The sequence below is a fragment of the Canis aureus genome, chromosome 11 (genome assembly GCF_053574225.1).
Source record: "Canis aureus isolate CA01 chromosome 11, VMU_Caureus_v.1.0, whole genome shotgun sequence".
NCBI classification, from domain to species: Eukaryota; Metazoa; Chordata; class Mammalia; order Carnivora; family Canidae; genus Canis; species Canis aureus.
In genome coordinates this window covers 9284841-9312635 of record NC_135621.1, presented here as the reverse complement: position 1 = coordinate 9312635, position 27795 = coordinate 9284841, and the positions used below count along the sequence as shown (strand labels likewise).

Below are 27795 nucleotides of genomic sequence, written 5' to 3'. Positions count from 1 at the left end.
GATGAGATGGTCGATAAATATTTGTTTAACGTTCAACATAAACTCTTTCTTCTGTTTCTAAATTTATTATCTGCAATATACACTGGGTATTTAATAATACACTTTTTAATAAGATATTTTTATTCAGCTTTTGCTTTCTACCTGTGTAACTTGGTTTAATTATTTACCTTCTAGTCTGTGCCTTCCTTTCTCATCTGTAAAATGGAGAGAACAGCACCTTCCTTTGAGTTTTTGGGAGGATTAAATTCATTAATAAATGTAACACACTTAAAACTACTTGGCACATGGTAAGAGCTACATACATGTTATTATTGGTAGTTTTTATTCACATACATTAAGTCTACTAAGTCTCACTATGAATTTGTAATATACTTATTATGTTCTCTTTTCATATTACGGCACTTGAATTTAGGATATTTAATAAATTTGTAAAGAAAATAACTTTTTTGAGCACTGATAATAGCTGTTTTAAATACATTATTTCATTTATTCTTGAAAATCTGCTTAGTAGGTTTGTCAAGTTAAATATGTTAAAAAACAGAATTCCTGATCTCCACCCGCAAATCTGCTCCTTCCTTAGCTTTCCTTATTTTAGGAAATAATATCATCTTCCATCAGCCTTAATTTTCTCACTTCTTACGTCCAACAATCAGGATACCCCCTTGATTTGTGTAAAGGAGGAAAAAGTTTTCCTTGACCCTCTCAGGGTCCCTGGCTGGGTCTGAAAATTAAACTGACAAAGACAGATTAACAGGAGAAAAGCATACACATTTATTAAATATAAAATTTACATGACATGGAAGCCTTTATAAGGAAATGAAGACCTGAAGAAACAGGTAAATCTGTGTGTGTTTAATATTAGGTTTGATGAAGAATAGAGTCATGGAAAAATAGGATAGTACAAAAAAGGGAGCATGACTAAGGATAATAAACTAGGAAAAACTAGCAAGGGCTATTTGGATTCTTCTCACTGTTCTTGTCTTGGGCACAGGGAAGGCACCTCTTCCATGGGGGTCTTATGACCTGTTTCAAGGGAGCAGGTGTGGGAAAAGGTCTGAAAGAGTTTCCTGCATCTGCTGTTTCCTCAATTCTTTCAGCTTAAAATATTCAGTATACCAAGGTGCTATATTTTGGGGGAGGGTTCTGAACCTTGACACTTCTCATCCAAAATATATCCAGCCATGACCTTTCTTACTCCTTTTACTTATGCGCTTGTCCAATCCCTTATCTAGACTATTGAAATTGCCTCTAAACTCATTCCTCTCCATCTAGCAGTTGGGATGATCTTTTTTATTTATTTTTTTGATTGATTGATTTATTCATGAGAGACACACACAGAGAGAGAGAGACAGAGAGAGGCAGAGACACAGGCAGAGGGAGAAACAGGCCCCATGCAGGGAGCCTGATGTGGGACTTGATCCCAGGACTTCGGGATCACACCTTGGGCTGAAGGCAGGGGCTAAACCGCTGAGCCACCCGGGCTGCCCTGGGATGACCTTTTTAAACATAAATTATAAATTTAGTTATGTCACTGTTCTGTTTCAAAATCTCCATTAGCTTCCAAACTCCTCAATGTCTGTAAGAGCCTCCTTGATAACCCCTTTATCTCTGACTTACCTCCCACTCTTTCCTGAGCTCTTTATGCTCTTCTTTCCTTGGACTTTGGACTTGCCATTCTATCTGGAACACTCTTCCTCCAGATCTTCAGAGGGTTGATTCCTTCTTGTCAGTCACATTCGAAATTCAGAATCACATCTGCAGGGTGATTGGACTTGCCATTCTATCTGGAACACTCTTCCTCCAGATCTTCAGAGGGTTGATTCCTTCTTGTCAGTCACATTCCAAATTCAGAATCACATCTGCAGGGATGCCTCACATGACCACCCAGTCTAATGTACCATTCCTCTGTCACACTTGTCACATGTTAGTGTCAAAGCACTTATCACTATCAGCATATAAGATTAATCTGTTTAATGACTTTTTATTGTTTTTATTGTTTCTCTCCCATAGTAAATGTAAGCTCCATGAGAGCTTGTCTGTCTTATTCATCCCTGGGTCACTGTGCGTCATATTGCCTGACACAGAGGAGATGGTCAATTTGTCAATTGGAAGAATGAATACATGAATAAACGGATGCTCAGATACAACATGTAGTTCACTTCTTGGAGGGAGAGATCCTCTTTCCTTGTTCCAAGTGTTGAGGCTCCCTGGAGACTTGACAACTCATCACATAGGCAGTTAGCGGAGGAGCCAGAGTAAATTCTCACAGGTCTTTTGATGCTCAGGTTCAGCGTTTTTCATGCTTCCTTTGTGCTTGTGTGAGATGATCCCTGTGTTGTTTACTTGAGTCCTGCATTTTGGTGTTAAGAGTTATGTAAGATGAAACCATATTATGGATGCTGCTTTTCTTTTCTAGCATTTCTTTTTTCTATTTTGATTCATTTGTAGTCTTTCAAAACTCTCACTGTGGAAGGAAGAAAGGTGGTAATCTCTTATCATTTTGGTTTCTTAATGGTTTGCATAGAATAGTTAGGATATTGTATTCGAGTTTTGAGAAATTCTGCAAGGGCCTGTGTTTTTGTCAGTTTGATTCACTGATGTACCCCCAGTGCCCAGAATGACAGTGTATTGGTCAAGATAGCCTAGGTCAAGCTGCACTAACAAACAACCCCAAAGTCTTAAGGCTTTAACACAACATAAAGTCTGTCCCATTCAAGTTACTTGTCGATTGTGGATTAGCAAGAGGCTCTGCTCATCTAAGTCACAAGATATGTGATAATTAGTCACACATCTTAGTATTAGGGACTCCATCTCAGCACATGCCTGCTTAATCAGCATGGCAGAAGGAAGTTAACCTGGCAAATTAGGTACTGATTTTTTTTTTAAGTGGGCTTCACGCCCAGCAGAGCCCAACACAGGGCTTAAAATCACAACCCTGAGATCAAGACCTGAACTAAGATCAAGGGTTGGACACTTAACTAACTGAGCCACCCAGGTGCCCCAATTATGTACTGATTTTTAAGATTTTATCCAGAAGTGACAGTCACTTCTCACATTTCATTATCAGAGTCAGGCACATGGCCTATGCCTAAGTTAAAAGAGGGAGGAAAGGGGTGCCTAGGTAGCTCAGTCAGATAAGTGTCTTCCTTCAGCTCAGGTCACCATCCCAGAGTCTTGGGATTGAGCCCCAGGTCCCGCTGTCTGCTGATCAGGGAGCCTGCTTCTCCCTCTCCCTCTACCCATACCCTCCCCTTGTTTGTACTTGCTCTTCTGCACTCTCTCTCAAATGAACAAATAAGATCTTAAAAATAAAGGGGGGACAGAAAATATGATTTTACCATATATGCATCCCACATGTCTCCAAGAGATAAAAGGAATATTTGTGAACAGCTCTAATGTCTACTACAAATTACTGAGTGCTTACTATATGCCACTCAGCCTCTGTTCTAAGTACTTAACTAGGGACAACTTCTTTATCCTTACAACAACCCTAGATAATATTGTTAGCTCAGCTTTACAGATAAAGAATCTGAGAATAGATGTAATAAATAGATGTATGGAGAACTTAAGCAACTTGTTATTGATTTATTGACTCTCTATTCTTCATCAAACCTAATATTAAACACAACTTGCCCAAGTCATCCTCTAAGTGGCCAGAACCAGAATTTGAATGCTAGTAGTCTGGCTTCGAGTCAATGCTTTGACTCCCTAGATATAGCTGCCTCAGTCATAGCAGGTCATTAAAAAAAAAAAAAAAAAATCATTGAATATCTGGAAGAGTCTAAGCTTTTTGTTTTAATTTTTATTTATTTATTTATGATAGTCACAGAGAGAGAGAGGCAGAGACACAGGCAGAGGGAGAAGCAGGCCCCATGCACCGGGAGCCCGACGTGGGATTCGATCCCGGGTCTCCAGGATCGCACCCTGGGCCAAAGGCAGGCACCAAACCGCTGCGCCACCCAGGGATCCCTAGTCTAAGCTTTTTGAAAACAGAAGCTTCATCTTACATTTTGCATGTCTCAATTTTGCATTTTGTTTTTTTAAAACATTTTATTTATTTATTAATGAGAGACAGACAGAGAGAGAGAGAGAGAGAGAGGCAGAGACACAGGCAGAGGGAGAAGGAGGCTCCATGCAGGGAGCCCGACGCCGGGCCTCCAGGATCGCTCCCCGCGTGAAGGTCGCGCTAAACCACTGAGCCACCCCGGCTGCCCATCAATTTTGCATTTTGTAGTAGAACTCAAAGAATCCATGATGTATTGAACTGGATAAATTAGAAACTAGATAATCCACTGCTAAAAGCTTAGGGTGTTTTTATTTCTGAAATTAAAGCCAATAGAAAAAACCTGAACCAAGACTAAGGGATAAGATAAATATAGAATTGTTCACAAAATACAGAAGACAAGGAGTAACTCAGTCGGTTCGGTATCTGACTCTTGATTTCAGTTCAGTTCATGGTCTCAGGGTCCTGAGAGAGAGTCCTGCATCAGACTCTGTGCTCAACAGGGAGATTCCTTGTCCTTCTCCCTATGCCCCTTCCCTTGCTCGTGCTGTCTCAAATAAATAATCTTAAAAAGATAGAAAACAAGAAACAAGGAGTGTCAATTATACTTCAATTAAAAAGTAAAAAATAAGTGATATCCCTTTACATTTTTTATTTATTTATGATAGTCACAGAGAGAGAGAGAGAGAGGCAGAGACACAGGCAGAGGGAGAAGCAGGCTCCATGCACTGGGAGCCCGATGTGGGATTCGATCCCGGGTCTCCAGGATCGTGCCCTGGGCCAAAGGCAGGCGCCAAACCGCTGTGCCACCCAGGGATCCCCCTTTACATTTTAAAAGTAGTATTTTGGGGCAGCCCGGGTGGCTCAGCGGTTTAGCGCTGCCTTCAGCCCCGGGCATGATCCTGGAGACCCGGTATCGAGTCCCACATCAGGCTCCCTGCATGGAGCCTGCTTCTTCCTCTGCCTGTCTCTGCCTGTCTCTGCCTCTCTCTGCCTCTCTCATGAATAAATAAATAAAATCTTTAAAAATAAAAGTATTTTGATAAAAGTAAGAAGTCAGTACCAGTTGCAAATACAAATATGTCAAAAATGTAGGTGCATTCATGAGTGATATATTATTCGTAGAAATAGTCAAAGAACTTAGAGATATTTTCAGATAAAGCCTGATTCATTTGCGATAACAGAAAAGAACATTCTCTTCTCACTCAACATGCCCCTTGCTGCCACCATCAGAGACAAATACCATGCTGGGTAGGCCATGAATCTGGCTCAATATTGCATTACTGAGGTTCTTATGAGAACCTTAATTCTTATGAGAGGCCATTAATTGTAATTGATATCTATTGGGGATGTACTATGTGCCAGCCTTGTGTCAAATACTTTGTCTCATTTAATCTTATTAATTCTCGAAGGAAGGGGAATACTGTCTTTTCTTTTTTTTTTTTTAACATGACAAAACTGAGACAGCGAAGGGGAAATGCTTGCACAAGGTCATATTCAGAAAATATCAGAGCTGGAAAATAAACTCAGGGCTTTTGACCTTATAGCCAGCAATCTTTAACCACCATGCACATAGTAACAACTGATCTTCTACTAATTCCTGGTTTCCAAATTCCAAATTCCAAATTTCTTTATTAGTTTTTAGGTTTTTGCAATAGACAGGACATGGTTACCTCACAGTATGCAGATTACATGGTTTCCTGGGCGCTGGCTGTCAGGAAGGAAAGAATGACATTATAACTAAAACACCTTTTTCACTCCCCATACCACTTCTCTGTACTCAAGATTGTTGCCCTTCAGCACTCAGACTGGTGTCATTGCTGTTTCTGATGATGTTCAAGGACAGGCTTGGTTTGGAAAAGCGCAGAAGGGATGTAGCATCCTTTTCACAGGGCCAAACCTTAAGAGCTTCTTTTCTCTTAGTTTTTCTTAGCTGTGGCTCTTGTCCCAGAGGCAATGAGGCAATGAGGCAATGTCCCAGAGGTTATTTTTCAAGACTAACGCTAAAATAGACTAGGGAGTCTCCAGTATTATGGAGGCAGTATTCAATTTTCCAAACTGGTAATTCTTTTTGGAATATGTAGGTGGATCATTCTTGCCAGCAATATTCACAGATTCCAAAAAGACCTCATCTACTCAGACTTCCTTAGGGATTGGTACACAAAGGCCAGGTAGAGTATAATGGGGGAAAAAAAAAACACCTGGTGGAGGCCACAATGAGTTTTTTAATTATGACAGTGGAAGGATTTGCCAAATGCTAACTGTAAAAATAGCTTCTACTTAGGAATAAGCTTATGTACTGTGTGACATAGGTAACTGCTAATGTGGTTTAATTTGAGGGAAAGCCATTCAAGAAATCTCCATATATTGATTAGCTATCTCATCAGTAGCTTGAATCCTTTGGATTTACCACTGGTCCTCCTTCAGATTTGTTCTGAAATAGTAACAGGTAATTCATTAAATCAAAATTTGAGTGAATTAATTTATTACTTGTTTTCCTCTCTTTGTTGGAGACAGGAGACTTAGAGTGTACTATCAGAGAGGAAGTTAAGTCCAGAAAGAACTGTGGAAGTCGAAAAATATTTCATGATTTAGCTCCTTGGGGGCCTTACTTCTACAACCTAATGTCCCACTAAGTAAAATGATCTCCAAACTGCACACCAGTATGTGATGTCTGCCTTCAGTTTTTTCCCTTTTGATTTTTCCTGTGTTTTATGTTTTTTTTTCTTTCTACACTGTACAGTTCTATTGAATGGATGTTAGGTTTTATATGGCACATTCTACCAATGTTTTGAATTATCAGGGACTACAAATATATAAGGGAATAAAAAGTGGTACCTGCTTTTGAGTAACTTCCTTGAGGAATGCAAGCAGATGGGAAAGAAGAAAAACAGTCATAAGCAGGTAAGTATAATGAAATGTGAGAATAGATGTAATAAATAGAATATTGTGGGAACCCAAAAGAGGAAGTGACATACTCTTTTTTTTTGGCAGGGGGAGGGGTGCCAGGGTGGCAGGAACAAACATGTAAAGGTTCACCAAAGAAGTAACCTGAGCTTGGCTTTGAAGGAAGAATAGAAGTTTCTAGGCATAATAGAGGGCAAGTGTATTCCAAAAGGAGAGAATAGCATGTGCTTGATCAGCTTTCTACAATATGTATAAACCCAAATCAGTGGAACTAAGTAGCGCCCTGTTTTAGTGAAAACCACATAGCTTTTCTGTTTCCAGCTGTCTTTCACAGGTAGTTTGTTCAAACTAGTATCCAGCCAAGAAGCATACGTTGCATTTGGTTGCCATCTCTCTTTTGTGAACTTCCTTAGGGAAAATTCCTTTTTTCTTTTTTTAAGATTTTAAGTAATCCCTGCACCTAAAGTGGAGCTTGAACCCACAACCCCAAGATCAATAGTCCCATGCTCTATCCACTGAGCCAGCCAGGTGCCCCTCTAGTAAAATTTTTCTTGCATTGAGTCGTATTTTGTCTCACAATACTATCATCCTTTCAGCTCTCTTTTGGTTACTGTTTGCATGAGATGTCTTTTCCATTCCTTTACTTTCAAACTATTTATGTTTTTTAATCTAAAGTGAGTCTTGGGCACCTGGTGGCTCAGCGGTTGACCACCTGCTTTTGGCTCAGGTCGTGATCCCCGGGTCCTGGGATTGAGTCCCACATCAGGCTCCCTGCGAGGAGCCTGCTTCTCCCTCTGCCTGTGTCTCTGCCTCTCTCTCTCTGTGTCTCTCATGAATAAATAAATAAAATCTTAAAAAAAAAAAATGTAGGTCTCTTGTAATAAAGTGAATCATTAGGGATCCCTGGGTGGCGCAGCGGTTTGGCTCCTGCCTTTGGCCCAGGGCGCGATCCTGGAGACCCGGGATCGAGTCCCACGTTGGGCTCCCGGTGCATGGGGCCTGCTTCTCTCTCTGCCTCTCTCTCTCTCTGTGTGACTATCATAAATAAATAAATAAATTAATTAATTAATTAAAAAAATAAAGTGAATCATTAGTTAAATAAAAAATCTTTCAATCCCTGACATTAATTAGAATGTTTAATCCATTTGCAGTATTATAATTACTGCTAAGGTAGAATTTACATCTGTCATATTGCTATTTATTTTCACATGCCTTTCCCCCCCTATTCCCCATTATTGCCTTCCTTTGTGTCAAATAGATACTTTCTAGTATGCACTTTGAATTCTCTTGTGATTTCTTTTACTATGCGTTTTGGAGTTTTTAAATTAATGTTTGCTCTGGGGATTACAATTAACATCCTAGTTTGTAACAATGTAGTTCAGATGATTACAAACCTAATTGCCATAGTATACTAAAATGATAAGTCTATTCCCTCCCTGCTCCTTTGTGCTATTGTTATCATACACATTACAGTTTCTACATTATGTGCCCATCAACACAGATTTATAATTATAGCTTTATGCATGTGTCTTTTAAACTGGGTAGGAGAAAAAATGAATTACAGAAAAACATACATTTAACTGTCTTTTATTTTTACCTGTGTAGTTATCCTTATCAGTGTTCTCTGTTTCTCTGTGCGGGTGTTAAGTTACTGTCTGGTTTCCTTTTTTTCAGCTTGAAGAACTCCATTTAGTATTTTTTTCTTTCTTTTTAAGGTTTTATTTATTTATTTGACAGAGAGAGAGAGAGAGAGAGCAAGAGAGCACAAGCAAGGAGGGGTGGCAGGCAGAGGGAGAAGGAGAAGTAGGCTTTCCAGTGAGCAGGGAGCTCGACCTGGGGCTCCATCCCAGGACCTGGGATCATGACCTGAGCCGAAGGCAGATGCTTAACTGCCACCCAGGTGCCCACTATATTTAGTATTTTTGGTACGCTGATAGTACTAGTGCCTTTTACAAAGTATAGGTTCTTTGGGATATAGATGCTGAATTCTTCATAAGGAATGTTCTTAACAAAACACATACATAATTACATATTTACATAAATACACTCTCCTCCAAAACAGGACTCTGCAGCTGCTCTTTGGCTGCATCTTTGCAAAGCAGCCCATCTGGTTTTTCTCGATCATGTAAATATATTTCCTGAAATACAGTTTTTGGCAAAGTTAAGTTTTACTTTTTTTTTTTTTTTTTTTTTTAGTAATCTATACCCAACGTGAGGCTCAAACTCAGGGCCCTGAGATTAAGAGTTCATGCTCTTCTAATTGAGCCAGTCAATATTAAGGTTTAATATTATAAAGTTATAATATAGTTTTGTATTAAAAACATATTTTATATAATTTTTATATTATATATAAATATATAAAAATATATTTATATATAAATATAATTTTTATGTACATATATATAAATATATTAAAATATATATACTGTTCAGGCTGAAAGAGACCTTAAACAGATTCCACATTTTACAAATGAGGAAATCGAAGCCAAAAGAGATTAAGTAACTTGGCCAAAATCATACTGCTAGTTAATAGGGAAAGCCCCATTCAAAATGAGATTTCCTGATTGTTAATTCATATTGTTTCTCCAACATTCCAAATTTCTGTCAGGATGCTAACTATGATTATCTAGTTTGGTCATGATATACTTAACAATTAGGGCACAAAATAATGAATTGGTCCATAAGAATTTAATTAGAATAATTTATACTAAAAAAAAAAAGAATAATTTATACTAATTAGATTGCTGTCTGCCTGATGGCTTTCCTTTAAGACATGTTAGTACCTTCCAGTCATAAATCTGGCTTTTAAGTGATTTTAATCCTGATCTTTGTACACTATTTTACAATGAATTCTTTTTTTTTTTTTTTTTTTTTTTTGGCTTTCTTAGTCTGAGATTCCCTTTCATGTTTTAATCCCTCTTTGATGTCAGGCTTTTGATAGGAACTCTGTAAGTGGACAGTTCACCAGAATGCATAAAAAATGAGAGCCACCTGGGCAAAATGGGTCAATTCAGTAATTAGGAAATTTAGAATTTTTGAGGGTTGTGTGACATTTGTTATGACAGGAATCATGTTTGAGTAGTAGACCCTTCTCCTTAAGTTTCACGGTGAGAATACAAAAATCCGCCTCATTTTAATATTGTCTTATCTCACAATGGAAACAATTTTATTTTTTGACCCACAGTTTGGTTTCTTGATATATGCATGTTTCATACTTTGTGTGTCATTTTGTATAAGTTAAGAGCACAAGCATCATTTTGAATCTGGCCTGCCACCTATTAGCAGTAGGGACCTCTAGCAGGTCCCTTAATTCTCTGAGCCTTAAATTCCTTGAATTCCTTGTAAGCAGGAATACTTTTACCAACATTCGGGTTGTATGAGGATTCAGTGAGATAATATGTATAAAGCACTTAAAAGAACACATAGTAAGTGCTCAATAAATGTTACCTTTTATTTTTGTTCTATGTGATACTGTTTGAAGATTGAATCCTTCCTCTTCCCCATCCTAACTCTGGAGAGGATCTAGCCACAGGATCAGAATCCTTATGAACCTTTGAAAAAGAAGAATGGAAAGGTGGCTTGGCCCTCTCTGACTCAGCCTGGGGAAAAGGCAAAACTGCAGTGCTCAAAGGAGGCAAAACCAGTGGTCTAAGCAGCCTTATGGCTGTGTCAGATTGTCCTATTGTGTAGGGGGTCCCCAAAACTACCCTCATGCTTGATGATTCACTAGAAGGACTCACAGGATCCAAATGGTTGATTATAATGAGACAATACAGATTATATTCAACAAAAGGAAAAGATGCATGAGATAAAATCCAGGAGAACCTAAGTGCACACTTCCAGGTGTCCTCCCACAGTGGAGTGTCATGGATGTACTTATTTCCCCAGCAACGTGTTACAACATCTGCAAAGTATTACCAAGTTCACCTGAGCCTTGGTGTCCAGAGTTTGTATTGGAGACAGTCACGTATGCAAATAAAGCCTATATGAGCGATCTCAGCTACTCAGACTCCAGCCCTCCTTCCACCTCCTTACTCTCACCCCCAGAAAAACAGGTGTTTATCACACATTACATTGTCAGAATAAATATATCTGCTTAAACGGTACAGCATGGCCCCAGGTCTCAGAAACACCCGCTTGTATTAGGCTGTCGGAACATTACAAGGTTCATTGGTTATCTCCTAAGATCAGGCAAGGGCTGCTCCTGAAGATAGGCCTTTCTTTGGTGGTACAAGGTATGGACAACCCAGACCTGTTGAGGTAATCCTTTTTCTGCACACCTTACCTACCTTTTAAACTTCATAGATGGAGAAAAGGTACACCTAGTTGATGAGCCAGTATGATATTGGTTTTTTTTTTTTTTTGAAGATTTTCCCGCAGGCCCAAATTTTACAGTTGGTGTACCACACAGCTCCAAACTACCAGTAATGGTGGTTATACAGTAGACACCTTTCTCAGAGGCAGAGAAAGTCAGGTCAGGCATTAGAAAGTGCTACAATTTATGAATGGTCTTAGAAGTTTTATAATTTTGACTGGGGGGAAGAACTTAGGAGGCCACCTGCAAATAACTCTAACTTGCCAGGCTTAGTTTCTAATGAGAAAACATAAGCTAAAGGTATCACTTATATTAGTGGAAGTTTTAAGTATAGCACTGGATGCAACTGTATTTAAAAGAGGTGATTTATCCGGATCCTTGGGTGGCTCAGCGGTGTAGTGCCTGCCTTGGGCCCGGGGTGTGATCCTGTATGTTGTGCCCAAGATTGCGAATCCGAGAAACCACCAAGGCGCCGACACCGATGCAAGCACATGAGGGTTTATTAGCAAGCTCGAGCTTGGGTCTAAGTATACCCGACACAGCGACACAGCGGAGCAGGGACTTGGACCCCAAAGTGGGTTACAGCTGGGTTTTTTATAGGCTGGTCTAGGGGATTTTCAGAAGGGGTGGAGGAATTTCTCAAGTTCTGTTTACATTCTGATATGGGGCTTAAGGGCATTGAGCTCTGTTCTCAACCTAATATGGGACTTTCTACTACAGGTGTGGGCTCTGTTGTCTTTCTGATATGGGATTCTCTGCTGATGGCAATTCTGAGCTCTGTTGTCCTTCTGATATGGGATTCTCTGCCAAGGACATTGAGGACATTCTGCAGTTTTTCCCATAAGGTTCAGCTCTTATTCACAGGGGCCTAAGATGGCTGTACTTGTGCTAATGCTAAACTTTAGGTGGGATGGCCTTAATTTTTCTTGGCCTCCACACTGTAGTCCTGGGATTGAGTCCAGGCTCCCTTCATGGAGCCTGCTTCTCCCTCTGCCTGTGTCTCTGCCTCTCTCTCTCTCTCTGTGTCTCTCATGAATAAATAAATAAAATCTTTAAAAAATAAAAGGTAAATATATGTAAATAGTTTAATTGTTATATAAGACTTTGTTATGTCTGCAAGTCATAGAAAAAAGTTGTCCTGTGTCCTGATTTGGAGTTCTAAAGTTATTTTCACGTACATATTCAGAAATGATTATCTGTGCTTCAAGGTGTCTGGGTAAAAGCACTTCTTTCAACTTATGTCCTAAAAACAAATTCAATGCTATATGACACAATGAACAATCTTATTTCTAACCTGTATATTCATTTACAAAATAAAATTTATCTCATTATTCAGCTTATTTTAAGCTATTTAAAATTTTTAAGCTTATTTTAAGACATAAAGTTAGAACATTCTAATTTTCTTTTAAACTCTACGGCAGCCCTGCTCAGCGGTTTAGCACCGCCTTCGGCCGGGGCGTGACCCTGGAGACCTGGGATTGCGTCCCGTGTCAGGCTCCTGGCATGGAACCTGCTTCTCCCTCTGCCTGTGTCTCTGCCTCTCTCTCTCTCTCTCTGTGTGTGTCTCTGATGAATGAATGAATGAATGAATGAATGAATAAATAAATAAATAAAATCTTTAAAAATAAAAAATAAACTCTACCCCTGGGGTGCCTGGGTGGCTCAGTCGGTTAAGTGTCTAACTCTTGATTTCATCTCAGTTTGTGATCTTGGGGTCATGGGATCAGCCTGTGTTGGGCTCCATGCTTAGCAGGGAGTCTGCTTAGGATTCTCTCTCTCCCTCTGCCCCTCCCATCTCCGTAAAATAAAATAAATGAGTACATCTTTAAGAAAAAAAAGAAGTAAATTCTACCCCCAACATGGGGTTTGAACTCACACACCCCGAGATCAAGAGTCACATGCTCTACCGACTGAGCCCACCAGGTGCCTCTAGTTAGAAGATTTTCAACAAAGTAGTTCTGACGGAGCATTACATCATCTGTCTTCCTTCTATCTGTCTATCTGCCTATCTATCTATCTATCTATCTTCATGCTTTGGGGTAAATTGGAAACTCTGGCTTTTGAATTTCCTAATGATGTCTCTGGAGTAAATGCAAAAATGTTCTTTTCAGATAACACTATGCCTAAAATAAATTGCTAGCACAGGATTGAGTTCAGCTGCGTCCCATTTAACAACTTTTCTTCATTCAGGCACTGACAGCATATTGTTTGGACCAAATCTCTTTGCCTGACAGGGGAGAAGCTTCCCAATCAGAAAACTTTTTTACCTCCCATGGATGTGTAAATTAGCTTTGCTTAGCTCCTGGGTGGTCCTCTCACACTTCACAAACATGCTGTGGTCTTTACAAATGATTTTTATTTTTATTTTAATTTTCAACGCAAAAAAGAAAATGAGAGTCTAACACCTTATAATTCAAGTCCAAGTTGAATTAAATGTTTTTGTAAGAGTTTGTTCTATCTACAATAGTCATAGTCTTTGCAACTAAGATTATGATCATTAGATGAACCAATAAAAGAATGCGGTAAGTGGAAAGTGATAGATCATTTTGACCCTACTGCTGTTCAGAGTTAGTGTCCATTTATCTGACATCATCCACCCCTTTACAGACAACAGATGTGTCCCCTTGGCTGTGTGGCTGCCATCAGCGACAGAGGCCTCGTCACTATAGTAGTATGCATGGAAATGCCTTTTTTTTAAATAATAAATTTATTTTTTATTGGTGTTCAATTTACCAACATAGAGAATAACACCCAGTGCTCATCCCGTCAAGTGCCCCGCTCAGTGCCCGTCACCCATTCACCCCCACCCCCCGCCCTCCTCCCCTTCCACCACTCCTAGTTCATTTCCCAGAGTTAGGAGTCTTTATGTTCTGTCTCCCTTTCTGATATTTCTGAACACTCATTTCTTCTCCCTTCCCTTATATTCCCTTTCACTATTATTTATATTCCCCAAATGAATGAGAACATATAATGTTTGTCCTTCTCCGATTGACTTACTTCACTCAGCATAATACCCTCCAATTCCATCCAAGTCACACTGCTGTGGGTGCCGAGGTGGCTCAGACAGTTAAGTGTCTGACCCTTGAGCTCATCTCAAGGTGTTGATCTCAGGGTCATGAGTTTGAGCCCTGAATCGGGCTCCGTGGTGAGTGTGGTGCCTCCTTAAAAAAAAAAAAAAAAAAAAAAAATGTCATATTGCTGTAAACAGACTGTCTTCATGTGTCATACTAGATGTTGTCCTTATTGCCCACCCCCCTTTAGTTCTTTGGTGACAAATTTCCAGAGAAGAATGCACACATTTGTGTTTTATGACTATGAGATGCTAGGGCTACCCGATGAAATATTTTTAAAAATCAGTAAAACAACTGTCTTTATTGTAGCATGTAGATGATTCTTAGAATTAAAACAGATAAAAATAAAAATAAATTATGTATTTACAATCTGTTAAAAACAAGACAAGCCCCAATTGGAGACTTGACCTAATTACATTTTTGGCTCTTGCAGAATGGACTCTTAAACCAGTCAATCATGAATCTCCTGGCTCCATTGGTTAAGGGTCCGAGTCCTGATTTCAGCTCAGGTCGTAAAACCCAGCCCTGAGTTGGGAATCCATGCTCAGCAGGGAGTCGGCTTGACAGTCTCTCCCTCTGTCCTTCCTGCTTGCTTTCTCTAAATAAATAAATAAAATACTAAAAAAAAAAAAAAGGGAATCTCCTAATCAGCACTTGTTAGGTAATCTGCCTGGTAAACCCCTACAATCCCCTAAAGGAACTTTGCAATAACTAACCTGCTTTTTTGCCAAGGGTAACTTCCTTGTTCCTTCCCTTCTGCTTAAAAGTCTTTCATTTTGTACAGCTCCTTGGAGCTCCTTTCTATCTGCTAGATTGGATGCTGCCGGATTTGAATAGATTTGTGCCCAAATAGACTCTTAAAAATTTTAACATGCCTCGGTTTATCTTTGAACAAATCTCACCACCCAGAGATAACCACAGTTAACCATACGGTAAGAAAATTTGGTGTACGACATTCCAAATTGTGTTCTATGCATTAACACATATGGAACCATATTCCAAATATTGTGCTGTAATCTGTTATTTTTACTTTGCAGCATGTTATGGATACTTTCTGTGCCAATAAATACAGAAAAAGTTTATATGAATGTTTTACATGAATGAATGCCTCCACAGTGTATTTAAAGAAGGTATTATGTTCTTGAATGACAAAGCTAACCAAATTCGGTGATTATAGCGACTAAAAAAAGAGGTCTGGCTCTACTTCAGTCTCAGATAAAGGAATTAGCATAATTCGCTGAAACACTGACATAATAATGAATCCAGCTGCTTGATTACTGTTTGGACTACAGCCCTGTTTTTTTTTTTAGTGTGTGTGGTTTTGTGTGTGTGTGCATGTTGTTTTTTTTTTTTTGTTTTTTGTTTTTTTTACTTTTTAAACTTTAAGTAGGCTCTATGCCCAGTGGGGCTCAAATTCATGACCCCAAGATCAAGAGTCATATGTCTACAGACTAAGCCAGCCAGGTGCAGCTCCAGCCCTGCTTTAGAAAAAAGACTTCTATTTCTCCCTGACAAAATTCCCACCTCTTACCACTAGTTAGGGCTGTGGTCTTAAATCTTAGTTGTTTTTATAAAATTGGCCTTGGAAACCAACTGCCTTGTCTTAGAGTTCTAGTTCCACCATTTATTAGTTTTATAAACTTAACTCCTTCTGAACCTTAGTTTTCTCATTGCAAAGTGGGGTTAAAAATAACCACCTTATAGATGTGTTACAAATATTATATATTTACCATGTTCCATAAACTGTGTAATTATTAGGTAAATTATTATAGGTACTTTGTCTCCTCCCCAAACTGCTTATAAGCAATTTGAGGCAGAAATATTTACATACTTATTTACACTCATTCAGTCTCTACTTGAAGCATAATTTTTACCAGGTTAATATTAAATACACTTGGAACCACAGCCAGTTAGACCAAAGTCTTAAGGGACACTCTAGAGACTCCAGAAGGACTGGAAAGCTCACTGTAAAAGAGGAAACCATAAAGGAAATATAAAACATAGGTGAATATTTACCCAATTTCAGGGTGTAGAGGATATTTCTAAGCATAAAGGGAAGAAATAGGACAAAAGTTGACAGATTTACCACTTAGAAATTTTAAGTTTCTTTTTGTTTTAAAAAGTGCACAAAAGAGTTTTCTATGAATTACAGCAGTATAATATAACCTCAAAGACAATGAAAGGCATAGATAACCTGCATAGGTTAGCTGAACTGAATACCTACTAATCTCCTTCCCCATTTCAAAGTCCTATTTACCAGATAGGCCTCCTTAAAATTCTTTGCAAAAACTTCTGTCTGAAAGTTTTCATGAATGTCAGGTTTGACTTTTATTTTATTTTTATTTTTATTTTTTATTTTATTTTATTTTTATTTTTTTCAGGTTTGACTTTTAAAAGCCTCTTTTGCTTTTCCTAGGCTAGGAAATCAGGCACAAGAAACTCTCTCCACCAGATTTCTCCTGTAGTACCTATCAATTTGAGTGAATTTTGAGGTCCTGAAAATTTCTTAATTGCCTTGCCTGCCAGGAAGTCATTTTCCTAATAATTGTAAGCCTGAGTCCCTGGGCTAGTTTTCCTGGGAGGGCTTTGTAAGCACTGGCTTCATAAATACACCAAACCTTTGGCCATACCTGGTTAAATGAATAGACTCTCTCTCTCTCTCTTCAAGATTTATTTACTTTGAGAGAGAGAGAGAGAGAGAGAGAGAGAGAGAGAGAGAGAAAGCGTGCACAAGAGCGCAGGGGGAAGAGCAGAGGGAGAGGGGGAGAAAGAGTCCCAAGGAGACTCCCCACTGAGCAGAGCCTGATGCTGGGCTCAATGCCATGACCCTGAGATCAGAACCTGAGCTGAAATCAAGAGTCAGATGCTTAATCAACTGAGCAACCCAAGTGCCCCAAATGAATATCCTTCTTAAATATGACACTTCACATAAGGCCTTGGATATATAATTAATGTGTACGATTATATGCTGGTAAAAGGAAGTCAGATCTTTACTGAATCTAGTAAGAGTTTCTGAATTCTGGGGGAACCAGTGAAAATCAGATATTTAAACATTTTTGGTTTATGAGAGAAGAATCTACTAAATTGTTATGGGTTACACACTGGTTATAATTTAAGAAGGAAGAGAAAAAGTTTCCTCCTATATCTGGAAAATAGAACATTAGAACAACATCAATAATATTCTAAACAAAAAACCACAATAAAATTTATCCAGTTTCATTTAGTCCTATAAAGTTAAGTTTTACTCTGGTACATATTGGGTTAGGAGTCTCATGAAGCCAACTGCTTCTTGACCTAATGGAATCCTGGAAATCCTAACTCAGTCCACCGGTATGGTCTGAGAGTTGTCTAAGTAATGTTAGCTCAGCTCTGAAGTGTTAATAGTTTGAAGAGCCCGTTTGAAAGGAGTTTCAATCCTTTTCCAGGTGGTTCTGCTCTGAGACTGTCTTTGTTGAGGACACAAACAAAGTCACGACACAAACTCTGACTTTTAGCTTATAGCAGAAACTTCAAGCAAGCATCACAATAAAACAAAAACTATCTGTAGAAGACAGACTTCAAATGACTGGTTGATTTATTATTGAGAACTTTCAAATATGAAAGGTCTGATGAAGTTTCATATTAAAAATAGGCAAATGACATATAAAACATGTCCTATAGCATGCAACAAAAGATAATAAAGCCATTACAAAAAATCAGACAAAATGTCTCTAAGGATAGTGACAAAGCCTATTTTTAAAGACATGCATAAAAGTTACATCTGATTTGTAAAAATAAATGAACATAATTTTTATATGGAGAAAGTCTTTAGTATAACATAATAATACTGAAATACAATATATATACTCACTATATATTATATGTATATATGTATAAACTATGCCAAGATTAAAACAACTTTTAAAAAAAATTATTTCCTTGAGAGTAAGAGAGAGCATGAGCACACAGTGGGGATGGGCAGAAAGAGAGGGAGAGAAAGTCCTAAGCAGACTCCACACCGAGCGTGGAGCCTGACTCTGGGCTTGATCTCAGAACCCTGAGATTAGGACCTGAGCCAAAACCAAGAGTTGGATGCTTAACCAGCCATGCTACCCAGGCGCCCCAGATTATATAACAACTTTAAACCCAGACTAGCCAGTAAAGAGATTCAGTAAGTCTGAAGTAGGGCCCAGATAATCTGTTTTTTACAAACTGCACAGATAAGATTAACATGATTCCTCACTAAAAATGTACTGATCTAGAAGATGATAAATTCAAATTAAAAGCAAGGCTGTGGCCAAGTTAACATTCTGTATAGTATCTGAAATTATGACCAATAACACTAGATGGCTATTGTCTAATACAATCAGGCAAAACCACCACTAAGAATAGAATTAAAAAAAAAATCATGGATGGGGAGGGCATTGAGAAATTTCCAAAGACTTCTCATAAAAACACAGTTTCTGAAATATTTATACTATTTTACTCAAAAAAAAAGGTAAATAGACTAAATGTGCCTAATTATTTCAAGCACTTCTCTTTTTGTAAGGGGAAAGAACAAGTCTTTATGATGTTTTTTTCAGAGGTCTTCTGAGAAACCTCAAAGATACATTAGGTATAAAAGATATTCCTGAAAGTTACCTATCTACTGATTAATCTATCTATCTAGGTATTTATAGTAGGATCTGATTTGGGCAAAGCAAAAATCAAGAGGTTATTAGAGGAGATTTGGACACTTGGTTAAGAAAGGATCATGGGTAACAAAAACTTGGAAAACAAAACCTGGTTATCTAGTCAGAGTGATTATAAACCATTTAAAAAATAGATATAGAAAGCAATCTCTTTCTTAAAAAGAATCTCATGGGATACCTGGGTGGCTCAGCCATTGAGCATCTGCCTTCGGTTCAGGGCATGATCCTGGGGTCCCAGGATTGAGTCCCAATCAGGCTCCCTGCATGGAGCCCGCTTCTCCCTCTGCCTGTGCCTCTGCCTCTCTCTCATGGTGTCTCTCATGAATAAATAAATAAATAAATAAAATAACATCTTTGAAAAAAAAAAAGAATCTCTTTCACTAACATGGCACCTTTGTAAAGGAGCACATTCATTAATATGATCAAAAGATACAGTCTCTCTATACAAAAAAGAAGTAAAAATATATATACTTAAAATTATGCTTGTATAGCCAATGTTTCAGTATTTCCTTACTTAAAAATTATATTGCTATCTAATGATTATCCATTGAATAATTCAATTTAGTATCTGTGCAAGGTTTTAAGTTACCTAAAGATCTTGGAAATTACCTTCAATCAATCTTCAATTAAAGTTTAAATAAAAACTTGTCAGAATGATTCCATTTCCTTAAGCATAAATTTACATTTTTCATGGTTTTTAACATTATGTAGGAGTAATGTTTTGCTTGTTTGATTAGCAGATCTATATACATTTAGGAAAATCAAATTCCAGTAGAATAAAATACAGTTTTTAAAAAAGATTTATCTATTTATTCATTTATTTATTTTTTCATTTATTCATTCATTGAGAGAGAGGCAGAGACACAGGCAGAGGGAGAAGCAGGGTCCATGCAGGGAGCCCGACGTGGGACTTGATCCCTGGTCTCCAGGATCACGCCCTGGGCCAAAGGCAGGTGCCAAACCGCTGCGCCAACCAGGGATCCCCTAAAATACAGTTTTTAATGTAATACTAATAAATCTAAGAAAAAATAGCTGTTTTTATTAAATCAGAATTATTAAACGAGTTTTATTTACCAAAGACATACTTTAATACATAAACTTACAGTCTTGAGACTTTTGTCTGTTTTTGTAAGAATAATTTTCTTAGGTATAGCACATTTAAAGTATTAGATGTTGGGCCACCTGACTGGCTCGGCCAGTGGAGTGTGCAAGTCTTAATCTCAGGGTTGTCAGTCTGAGCCCCACGTTGGGTATAGAAATTACTTAAAAACAAAATCTTGGGATGCCTGGGTGGCTCTGGGTGTGATCCCAGATCTGGGGATTGAGTCCCACATTGGGCTCCCCGCTGGGAGCCTGCTTCTCCCTCTGCCTGTGTCTCTGGCTCTCTCTCTGTGTCTCTCGTGAATAAATAAGTAAAATATTAAAAAAAAAACTTAATAAATAAAGTATTAAATGTGAAATTTCCTTATTTTTGGGGGAATTATAGAAACATTTTTTCTTATAAAAGTGTTTATCTTTACTAGTCCTCAAAACAGAGCTCCTTAGTCTTTATAATTAATTTATTAATACCTCTTAGAAATATGAAAATATCTACTAATATAAGAGATAAGGGCTTTTCTAAATTACAGAAATCTAGATGGAGAGCAGATAGCTTCAGAGCAGTAAACACAGAAATACACAATCTCACTGGGTCAGATATCCAACAACCGTTCTCGTTATCAAAGGGTGGTAATTGGTGGCCTTCCACTTGTGTTAGTATGAACTGTAATAATTTGCACCAGTTTTCTACAACTTACAGTGTTTTCTTTTGAAAGACAATAGGGCTCAAACTTACAACTCCAAGATCAAGAGTCACATGCTCTACCAACTGAGCCAGGCAGGGACCCCTACAACTTAAAGGGTTTTGAAGTTTATCTATCTATCTATCTATCTATCTATCTATCTATCTATCTATCTATCTATCTATTTATTTATTTAGAGAGAGACAGAGAGTGTGCTCGAGTGGGGAGAGAGGCAGAGGGACAGTATCTTAAGCAGACCCCTGGCTGAACACAGAGCTCCACGTAGGGTTCGAGCTCACAACCCTGAGTTCTTGACTTGAGCATAAATCAAGAGTTGGTCGCTTAACTGAGTGAGCTACCCAAGTGTCCCCACGTACAGTGTTTTAAAACAGTTCAAAGACAATAAATGATGGAGAATACCTGGATCACCTTTTTTGTCCATTTCAAAGTCTTTCATAATTTTTCCTGACAAAGGCAAGGGTTAGTAGAGTTAAAGAAAACAAACAAAAACCTTAGCCATATGTGAAATAGGAGTCTAACTTACCAGTGTATCTTTGCAGGTATCAAATAGCTTAAGACGTTTCTGAAGAGTCTGTTCAGAATAGGATCTTTTACTAACTATGAATTTTTATTTTTATTTATTTATTTTTAAATTTTTGTTTATTTATTCATGATAGACAGAGAGAGAGAGAGAGAGGCAGAGACACAGGCAGAGGGAGAAGCAGGCTCCATGCACCGGGAGCCCGATGTGGGATTCGATCTCGGGTCTCCAGGACCGCGCCCTAGGCCAAAGGCAGGCGCCAAACCGCTGCGCCACCCAGGGATCCCTGAATTTTTATTACTAACAAAAGCACGTCCTTTGAAGCCCTGTACTGGGCTATGCTTCATTAGCTTGGCTTGAATTACTTAATATATTTGAAAATAATTTTAAAAATTACATTTGAGTAGATCCAGATATCTTTTCACTAATTTATCCCCTGAATCAGATTTTAAATTATTATTATTATTTCTGAAAAGAGAAGGATGAATGTAGATGATCATAGGAAATATTTTCATTCAAATTCTAAGTAACTTTGCAAAAAGCTTATAGAGTTATTCCTCCTCATGCTTGGATTAAAGGTTTAAATATGCCTCTGGTGATTCTCTGGCTTTACTCTTGGCTGTTCAGTCAGATGCTACTGCTGCTGTCATGAGAAGGGAAGTAGACTGTTAAAGATCTCAAAACACTAAGGATTGGGGCGCCTAAGTCAGTTAAGCATTTGACTCTTGGTCTCAGCTCAGGTCTTGATCTTGGGGTTGTGAGTTCAAGCCCCAGGTTGGGCTCCATGCTGGGTGTGGAGCCTACTTAAAAAAAAAAAGAAATCTTAAGTATTTATTGAGACCCTTTTCCTTTCTAATCATAAATAGAAAACAGCACTTTGGAGAGAAGAGATAGTTATTTAGGAACTTGATACTTCTAGTAATTCAAACCTAGATGTTTGTCTTCACAGAATCTTTGTATATTGTTCCCCCCCAAATGGATATTATCTATTGCATAGAAAAATTCTAATTAATTATAAATTTTTGAGATTTTTTTAAAAATCCACTTTTTAAAATTTATTTTTAAATTTGTTTTTATTTTTTAAACATATTTTAAATTCAATTTGCCAACATAGAGTATATCACCCAGTGCTCATCCCATCAAGTGCCCTCCTTTCCTTATTGCCCGTCATCCAGTTACCCCACCCACCCACCCACCTCCCCATCTGCAACTCTTTGTTTATTTTCCAGAGTTAGGGGTCTCTCATGGTTTGTCTTTCCTCTCTAATTTTCTCCACTCAGTTTCTTCCCCCTTCCCTTATGGTCCCTTTCACTATTTCTTATATTCCATTTATGAATGAAACCATATAATTCTCATCTTTCTGATTGACTTATTTCACTCAGCATAATACCCTCCAGTTCTATACGTCGAAGCAAATGGGGAGTATTTGTCGTTTCTAATGGCTGAGTAATATTCCATTGTATATATGGACTACATCTTCTTTATCCATTCATCTGTCGAAGGACATTGTGCCTCCTTCCACAGTTTGGCTATTGTAGACATTGCTCTGTGAACATTGGGATGCAGGTGTCCCAGCATTTCACTACATCAGTATCTTTGGGGTAAATACCCAGTAGTGCAATTGCTGAGTCATAGGGTACCTCTATTCTTAACTTCTTGAGGAATCTCCACACTGTTTTCCAGAGTGGCTGCACCAGCTTGCATTCCCCCCAACAGTGCAAGAGGGCTCCCCTTTCTCCGCATCCTCACTAACATCTGTTGTTTCCTGTCTTGTTAATTTTAGCCACTCCCACTGGTGTAAAGTGGTATCTCATCGTGGTTTTGATTTGTATTTTCCTGATATGAGGTGATGTGGACCATGTGCTTGTTGGCCATGTGTAGGTCTTCTTTGGAGAAATGTCTGTTCATCTTTTCTGTCCATTTCATGATTGGATTGTTTGTTTCTTTGCTGTTGAGTTTAATAAGTTCTTCATAGATCTTGGATACTAGCCCTTTCTTTCTCTGATATGTCATTTGCAAATATCTTCTCCCATTCTGTAGGTTGCCTTTTAGTTTTGTTGACGGTTTCTTTTGCTGTCCAGAAGCTTTTTATCTTGATTAAGTCCTAATAGTTCATTTTTGCTTTTGTGTCCCTTGCCTTCATAGATGTATCTTGCAAGAAGTTGCTGTGGCCAAGTTCAAAAAGGGTGTTGCCTGGGTTCTCCTCTAGGATTTTGACAGATTCTTGTCTCACATTTAGATCTTTCAACCATTTTGAGTTTACCTTTGTGTCTGGTGTAAGAGAATGGTCCAGTTTCACTCTTCTGCACGTAGCTGTCCAATTTTCCCAACACCATTTATTGAGGAGACTGTCTTTTTTCCATTGGATATTCTTGCTTTGTTGAAGGTGAGTTGATCATAGAATTAAGGGTCCATTTCTGGGTTCTCTATTCTGTTCCCATGATCTATGTGTCTGTTTTTGTGCCAGTACCACACTGTCTTGATGATCACAGCTTTGTAATACAGCTTGAAGTTAGGCATTGTGATGCCCCCGGCTTTGATTTTCTTTTTCGACATTCCTCTGGCTATTTGGGGTCTTTCCTGGTTCCATACAAATTTTAGGATTATTTGTTCCAACTCTGTGAAGAAAGTCCATGGTATTTTAATAGGGATTGCACTGAATGTGTAAATTGCCCTGGGTAACATAGACATTTTCACAATATTTATTCTTCCGATCCATGAACATGGAATGTTTTTCCATCTTTTTGTGTCTTCCTCGATTTCTTTTATAAGTGTTCTGTGGTTTTTAGAATATAGATCCTTTACCCTCTTGCTTAGATTTATTCCTAGGTATCCTATGGTTTTGGGTGCAGTTGTAAATGGGATTGCTTCCTTAATTTCTCTTTATTCAGTCTCATTGTTAGTATGTAGAAATGCCACTGATTTCTGTGCATTGATTTTGCATCCTGCCACATTGCTAAATTGCTATTTGAGTTTTAGCAATTTTGGGGTGAAGTCTTTTGGGTTTTCTATATACAGTATATCATCTGCAAAGAGGCAAAAATCCAATTTTTTAAAGATTTTATTTATTTGAGAAAGAGTGAGTGAGTGAGAGAGATAGAGAACCTGAGGGATGGGAGAGGCAGAGGGAGAGGAAGAAACAGGGTCCCCACTGAGCACAGAGCCCCTCTGTAGGGCTCAATCTGGGGACTCCAGGATCATGATCTCAGTCAAAAGCAGATGATTAATGGACTGACCCACCCAGAGCCCCTAAAAAAAATCTATTTTCAAAATGAAATGGGGATGGATATATTTTAACAAAAACACTGTTACTATTTATTTAGCAATCCCATAGTGTAAATAGCTTCTTGGGTTCTGTTGCTAAGTGCATTTTTAGTAAAGACTAAAACAAATAGAGGAAGAATTGAGAGACTTCACAAGAAGAGGAAAGATTTCCTAGGGAAAAAAATAAAAAGAATGCAGTTTAGGGATACCTGGGTGGCTCTGCGATTGAGCATCTGTCTTCAGCTCTGGGAGTGATCCCTGGGGCCTGGGGATCGAGTCCTGCATTGGGCTCCCTGCATGGAGTCTGCTTCTCTCTCTGCCTGTGTCTCTGCTTCTCTCTCTCTGTGTGTCTCTCATGAATAGATAAATAAAATCTTAAAAAAAAAAAAAAAAAAAGAGAATGCAGTTTAAACTTGCCCTAAGCTTTACGGGATTTATTATCACAGGATAGATAAACAGTTGTATTTGTCCTCAGCTCTATCATAATTTTTTTTTCAGATTGATGATTACCCACAGTTTTTGAGTCCACCAGATAGAGAAACCAACCAACATATTCGTATCATCCATTCTTCAACTGTTTTGAAAAAAGAGTGTGAAAAATCAAAAGGCATCAAGAAATTCTCATTTCCATTTCATCATGCCAGTTCTGACAACAAAAAAGGTATGTAATATATTTCTTAACATGACACAAGAAAAGATGCATTTCTTTATGAGACAAAAAAGAATGTTCTTTTTTTTCTCTGCAGCTTTACTGAGATATGATTGACAAATAAAAATTATATATAAGGTGATATTTTGATCTATGTATATACTGTGAAATGATTACCACAATCAGGCTAATCATCTCACATAGTTATCATTCTGTGTGAGTGATGAGAACACTTAAAATCTATTTTCTTTGCAAGTTTCAAGTATACGTTCCATTATTGTTAACTATAGTCACCATGCTGTGCATTTTGATTTCCAGACCTTATTTCTCTTATAATGAACATCTACCTTTTGACCAACATTTACCTTTTTCCCCTAACCTCTAGCCCCTGGTAAACTACTATTTTACTATTTGTTACTACAAGTTTGCCTTTTTTGGTTTCCATGAACTGAGATTTTGTAGTATTTGTCTTTTGTATCTGCTTTATTTTACTTAGCATGATTGATGTCTTCCAGGTTCATCTAGATTGTCCCAAATGTAGGCTTTTGTATTTTTTAGATTTTACTATTTATATTTTAAACTAATCCCTACACCCAATGTGGGGCTCAAACTCATGACCCCAAGATCAAGAGTCAGATTTTCTACTGACTGAGCCAGCCAGGTATCACAGGATTTTCTTTTCTTTTCTTTCTTTCTTTCTTTCTTTCTTTCTTTCTTTCTTTCTTTCTTTCTTTCTTTCTTTCTTTCTTTCTTTCTTTCCTTCTTTCTTTCTTTCTCTTTCTTTCTTCTTTCTTTCTTTCTTTCTTTCTTTTTCTTTCTTTCTTTCTTTCTTTCTTTCTTTCTTCTTTCTTTTTCTTTCTTTCGTCATTATTTATTTGAAAGAGAAAGAGAATGCGAGTGGTGGGTGAGGGGTGCATAGAGACTGAGGGAGAGAGAATCCTCAACAGACTCCTCACTGAATGCAGAGCCAGACTTGGAGCTTGATCCCAGGACCCTGAGATCATGACCTGAACCTAAATCAAGAGCTGGATGCTCATCTGACTGAACCACCCAGGCATTCCAGATTTTCCTTTTTTAAAGGCTAAATATGGGGCACCTGGGTGGCTCAGTTAAGCATCTGCCTTCAGCTTGGGTCATGATCTTGGGGTCCTGGAATTGAGCCCTGTCAGGCTCCCTACTTGGTGGGGAGTCTGCTTCTCCCTCTGACCTTCCCCTTGCTCGTGCTCTCTCTCTCTCAAAAATAAATAAATAAAAATTTTAAAAATAAAATAAAGGCTAAATAATATTAGATTGTGTGTGCATGCATGTGTGTGTACACACGTACACCCTCCCCCCGACACACACACACATTTTATTTATCCATTCACGTATTGCTGGACACTTAGGTTACTGTAAATAATGCTATGAAGAGGGCAGTATGTAAGACATCTCAGGTATCTGAGATAGTGATTTTATTTCCTTCAGATATAAACCCAGAAATGGGAATGCTGGATCATATGGTAGTCCTATTTTAGTTTTTTGAGGAACCTCCATACTGTTTTCCATGATGGCTTTACCAGTCTACATACCCACCAACAGTGCACAAGGAAGGGTTCCCTTTTCTCCACATCCTCACCAATACTTGCTATCTTTTGGCTTTTTGAGGATAGCCATCCTAACAGTTGGGAGGTGGTATCTCATTGTGTGTATGGTTTTTTTTTTTTAAGGTTTTATTTATTTATTCATGAGAGACACACAGAGAGAGGCAGAGGGAGAAGCAGGCTCTTCACAGGGAGCCCGATGCAGACTTGACCCCTGGGACCCCTGTATCGTGACCTGAGCCAAATGCAAATACTCAACCACTGAGCCAGCCAGGCATTTCTCTTTGTGGTTTTGATTTGTAATTCCATGATGATTAGTGAGTTGATCCATCCATTCTCAGCAGCATAGTGCCTGGGCGTAGTCTGCTATACATGAGGATATGTAGGAAAGAAAGGAAGGAAAGAAAAGAAAGGAAAGGAAGAAAGGGAGAGAAGAGGTAGAAGAAAGAAAAAGAGAGAAGTGTGTTCACTAAATATTGGTTTAAAAATAAAGAACCAGTTAGAATCTGGATTCCGTTTGGTCAGTTCTTGTTTAATTTTAATACCCTTATTAACAACCACAAATTTTAATTAAAAACCTGATCAAGAAGTACAGGGGATAACTGGGATGATTGTGAAGTTGGCTTTAGGAAAAGTCCTGATAGTCATCTCTGTGAATCTTGGGCTCCCACAAGCAAGGGAAGCCACAAGGTTCTTCCCTGATAATTATGGTTTATTATGGCTATTAACAGTATTCACTCTTCATTCAAAAATATTTGTTGGGAACCTGTTCACCTAAGAACTATGATTCATACTTATATAAAAAGATGAAAAGCCATCTTTAATTTTGTTTTTAGGGAGCTCAGCATCTGATGCAGATTTTCCCATTGTGCACAAGGAGATCTAGAAAATCCACAGTGGGGTGGGGAGAAAGGGGGAGGATGAGGAATCAGGGCTCCTGGTACTTATCAGCTCAACCAGAGCTTCCTTGCTTTTATGTTTCACATTTTGGGCTTTACTTAAATGTTTCTAGTG

At 38.3% G+C, this 27795-nt stretch overlaps 1 protein-coding gene and 1 long non-coding RNA gene across 47 annotated transcripts in view; one reads left to right on the top strand and one right to left on the bottom strand.

The window, feature by feature from the left end:
- LOC144323332 (uncharacterized) overlaps window positions 1–27795 on the bottom strand; it is a 119260-nt gene that overhangs the window by 9112 nt on the left and 82353 nt on the right. For 17 of the 18 annotated variants that reach the window (XR_013388745.1, XR_013388744.1, XR_013388750.1 and 14 more), the window contains 3 exons: window positions 24762–24926; window positions 14223–14386; window positions 1618–2464 (listed from right to left, as the gene is read on the bottom strand). This is a non-coding gene — a long non-coding RNA (uncharacterized LOC144323332). The remainder of the gene's footprint in view (window positions 1–1617; window positions 2465–14222; window positions 14387–24761; window positions 24927–27795) is intronic. The other variant, XR_013388753.1, reaches the window with a different exon arrangement.
- The window catches only part of C11H12orf56 (chromosome 11 C12orf56 homolog), a 112707-nt gene that overhangs the window by 5711 nt on the left and 79201 nt on the right, over window positions 1–27795 (top strand). For 26 of the 29 annotated variants that reach the window (XM_077913683.1, XM_077913671.1, XM_077913687.1 and 23 more), the window contains exon 2: window positions 25051–25213. In XM_077913683.1, coding sequence (XP_077769809.1) covers window positions 25051–25213 — 163 coding nt within the window. Of the gene's footprint in view, window positions 1–14402; window positions 15229–15333; window positions 15427–25050; window positions 25214–27795 lie in introns of those variants that run through there. The other 3 variants (XM_077913669.1, XM_077913668.1, XM_077913670.1) reach the window with 3 other exon arrangements.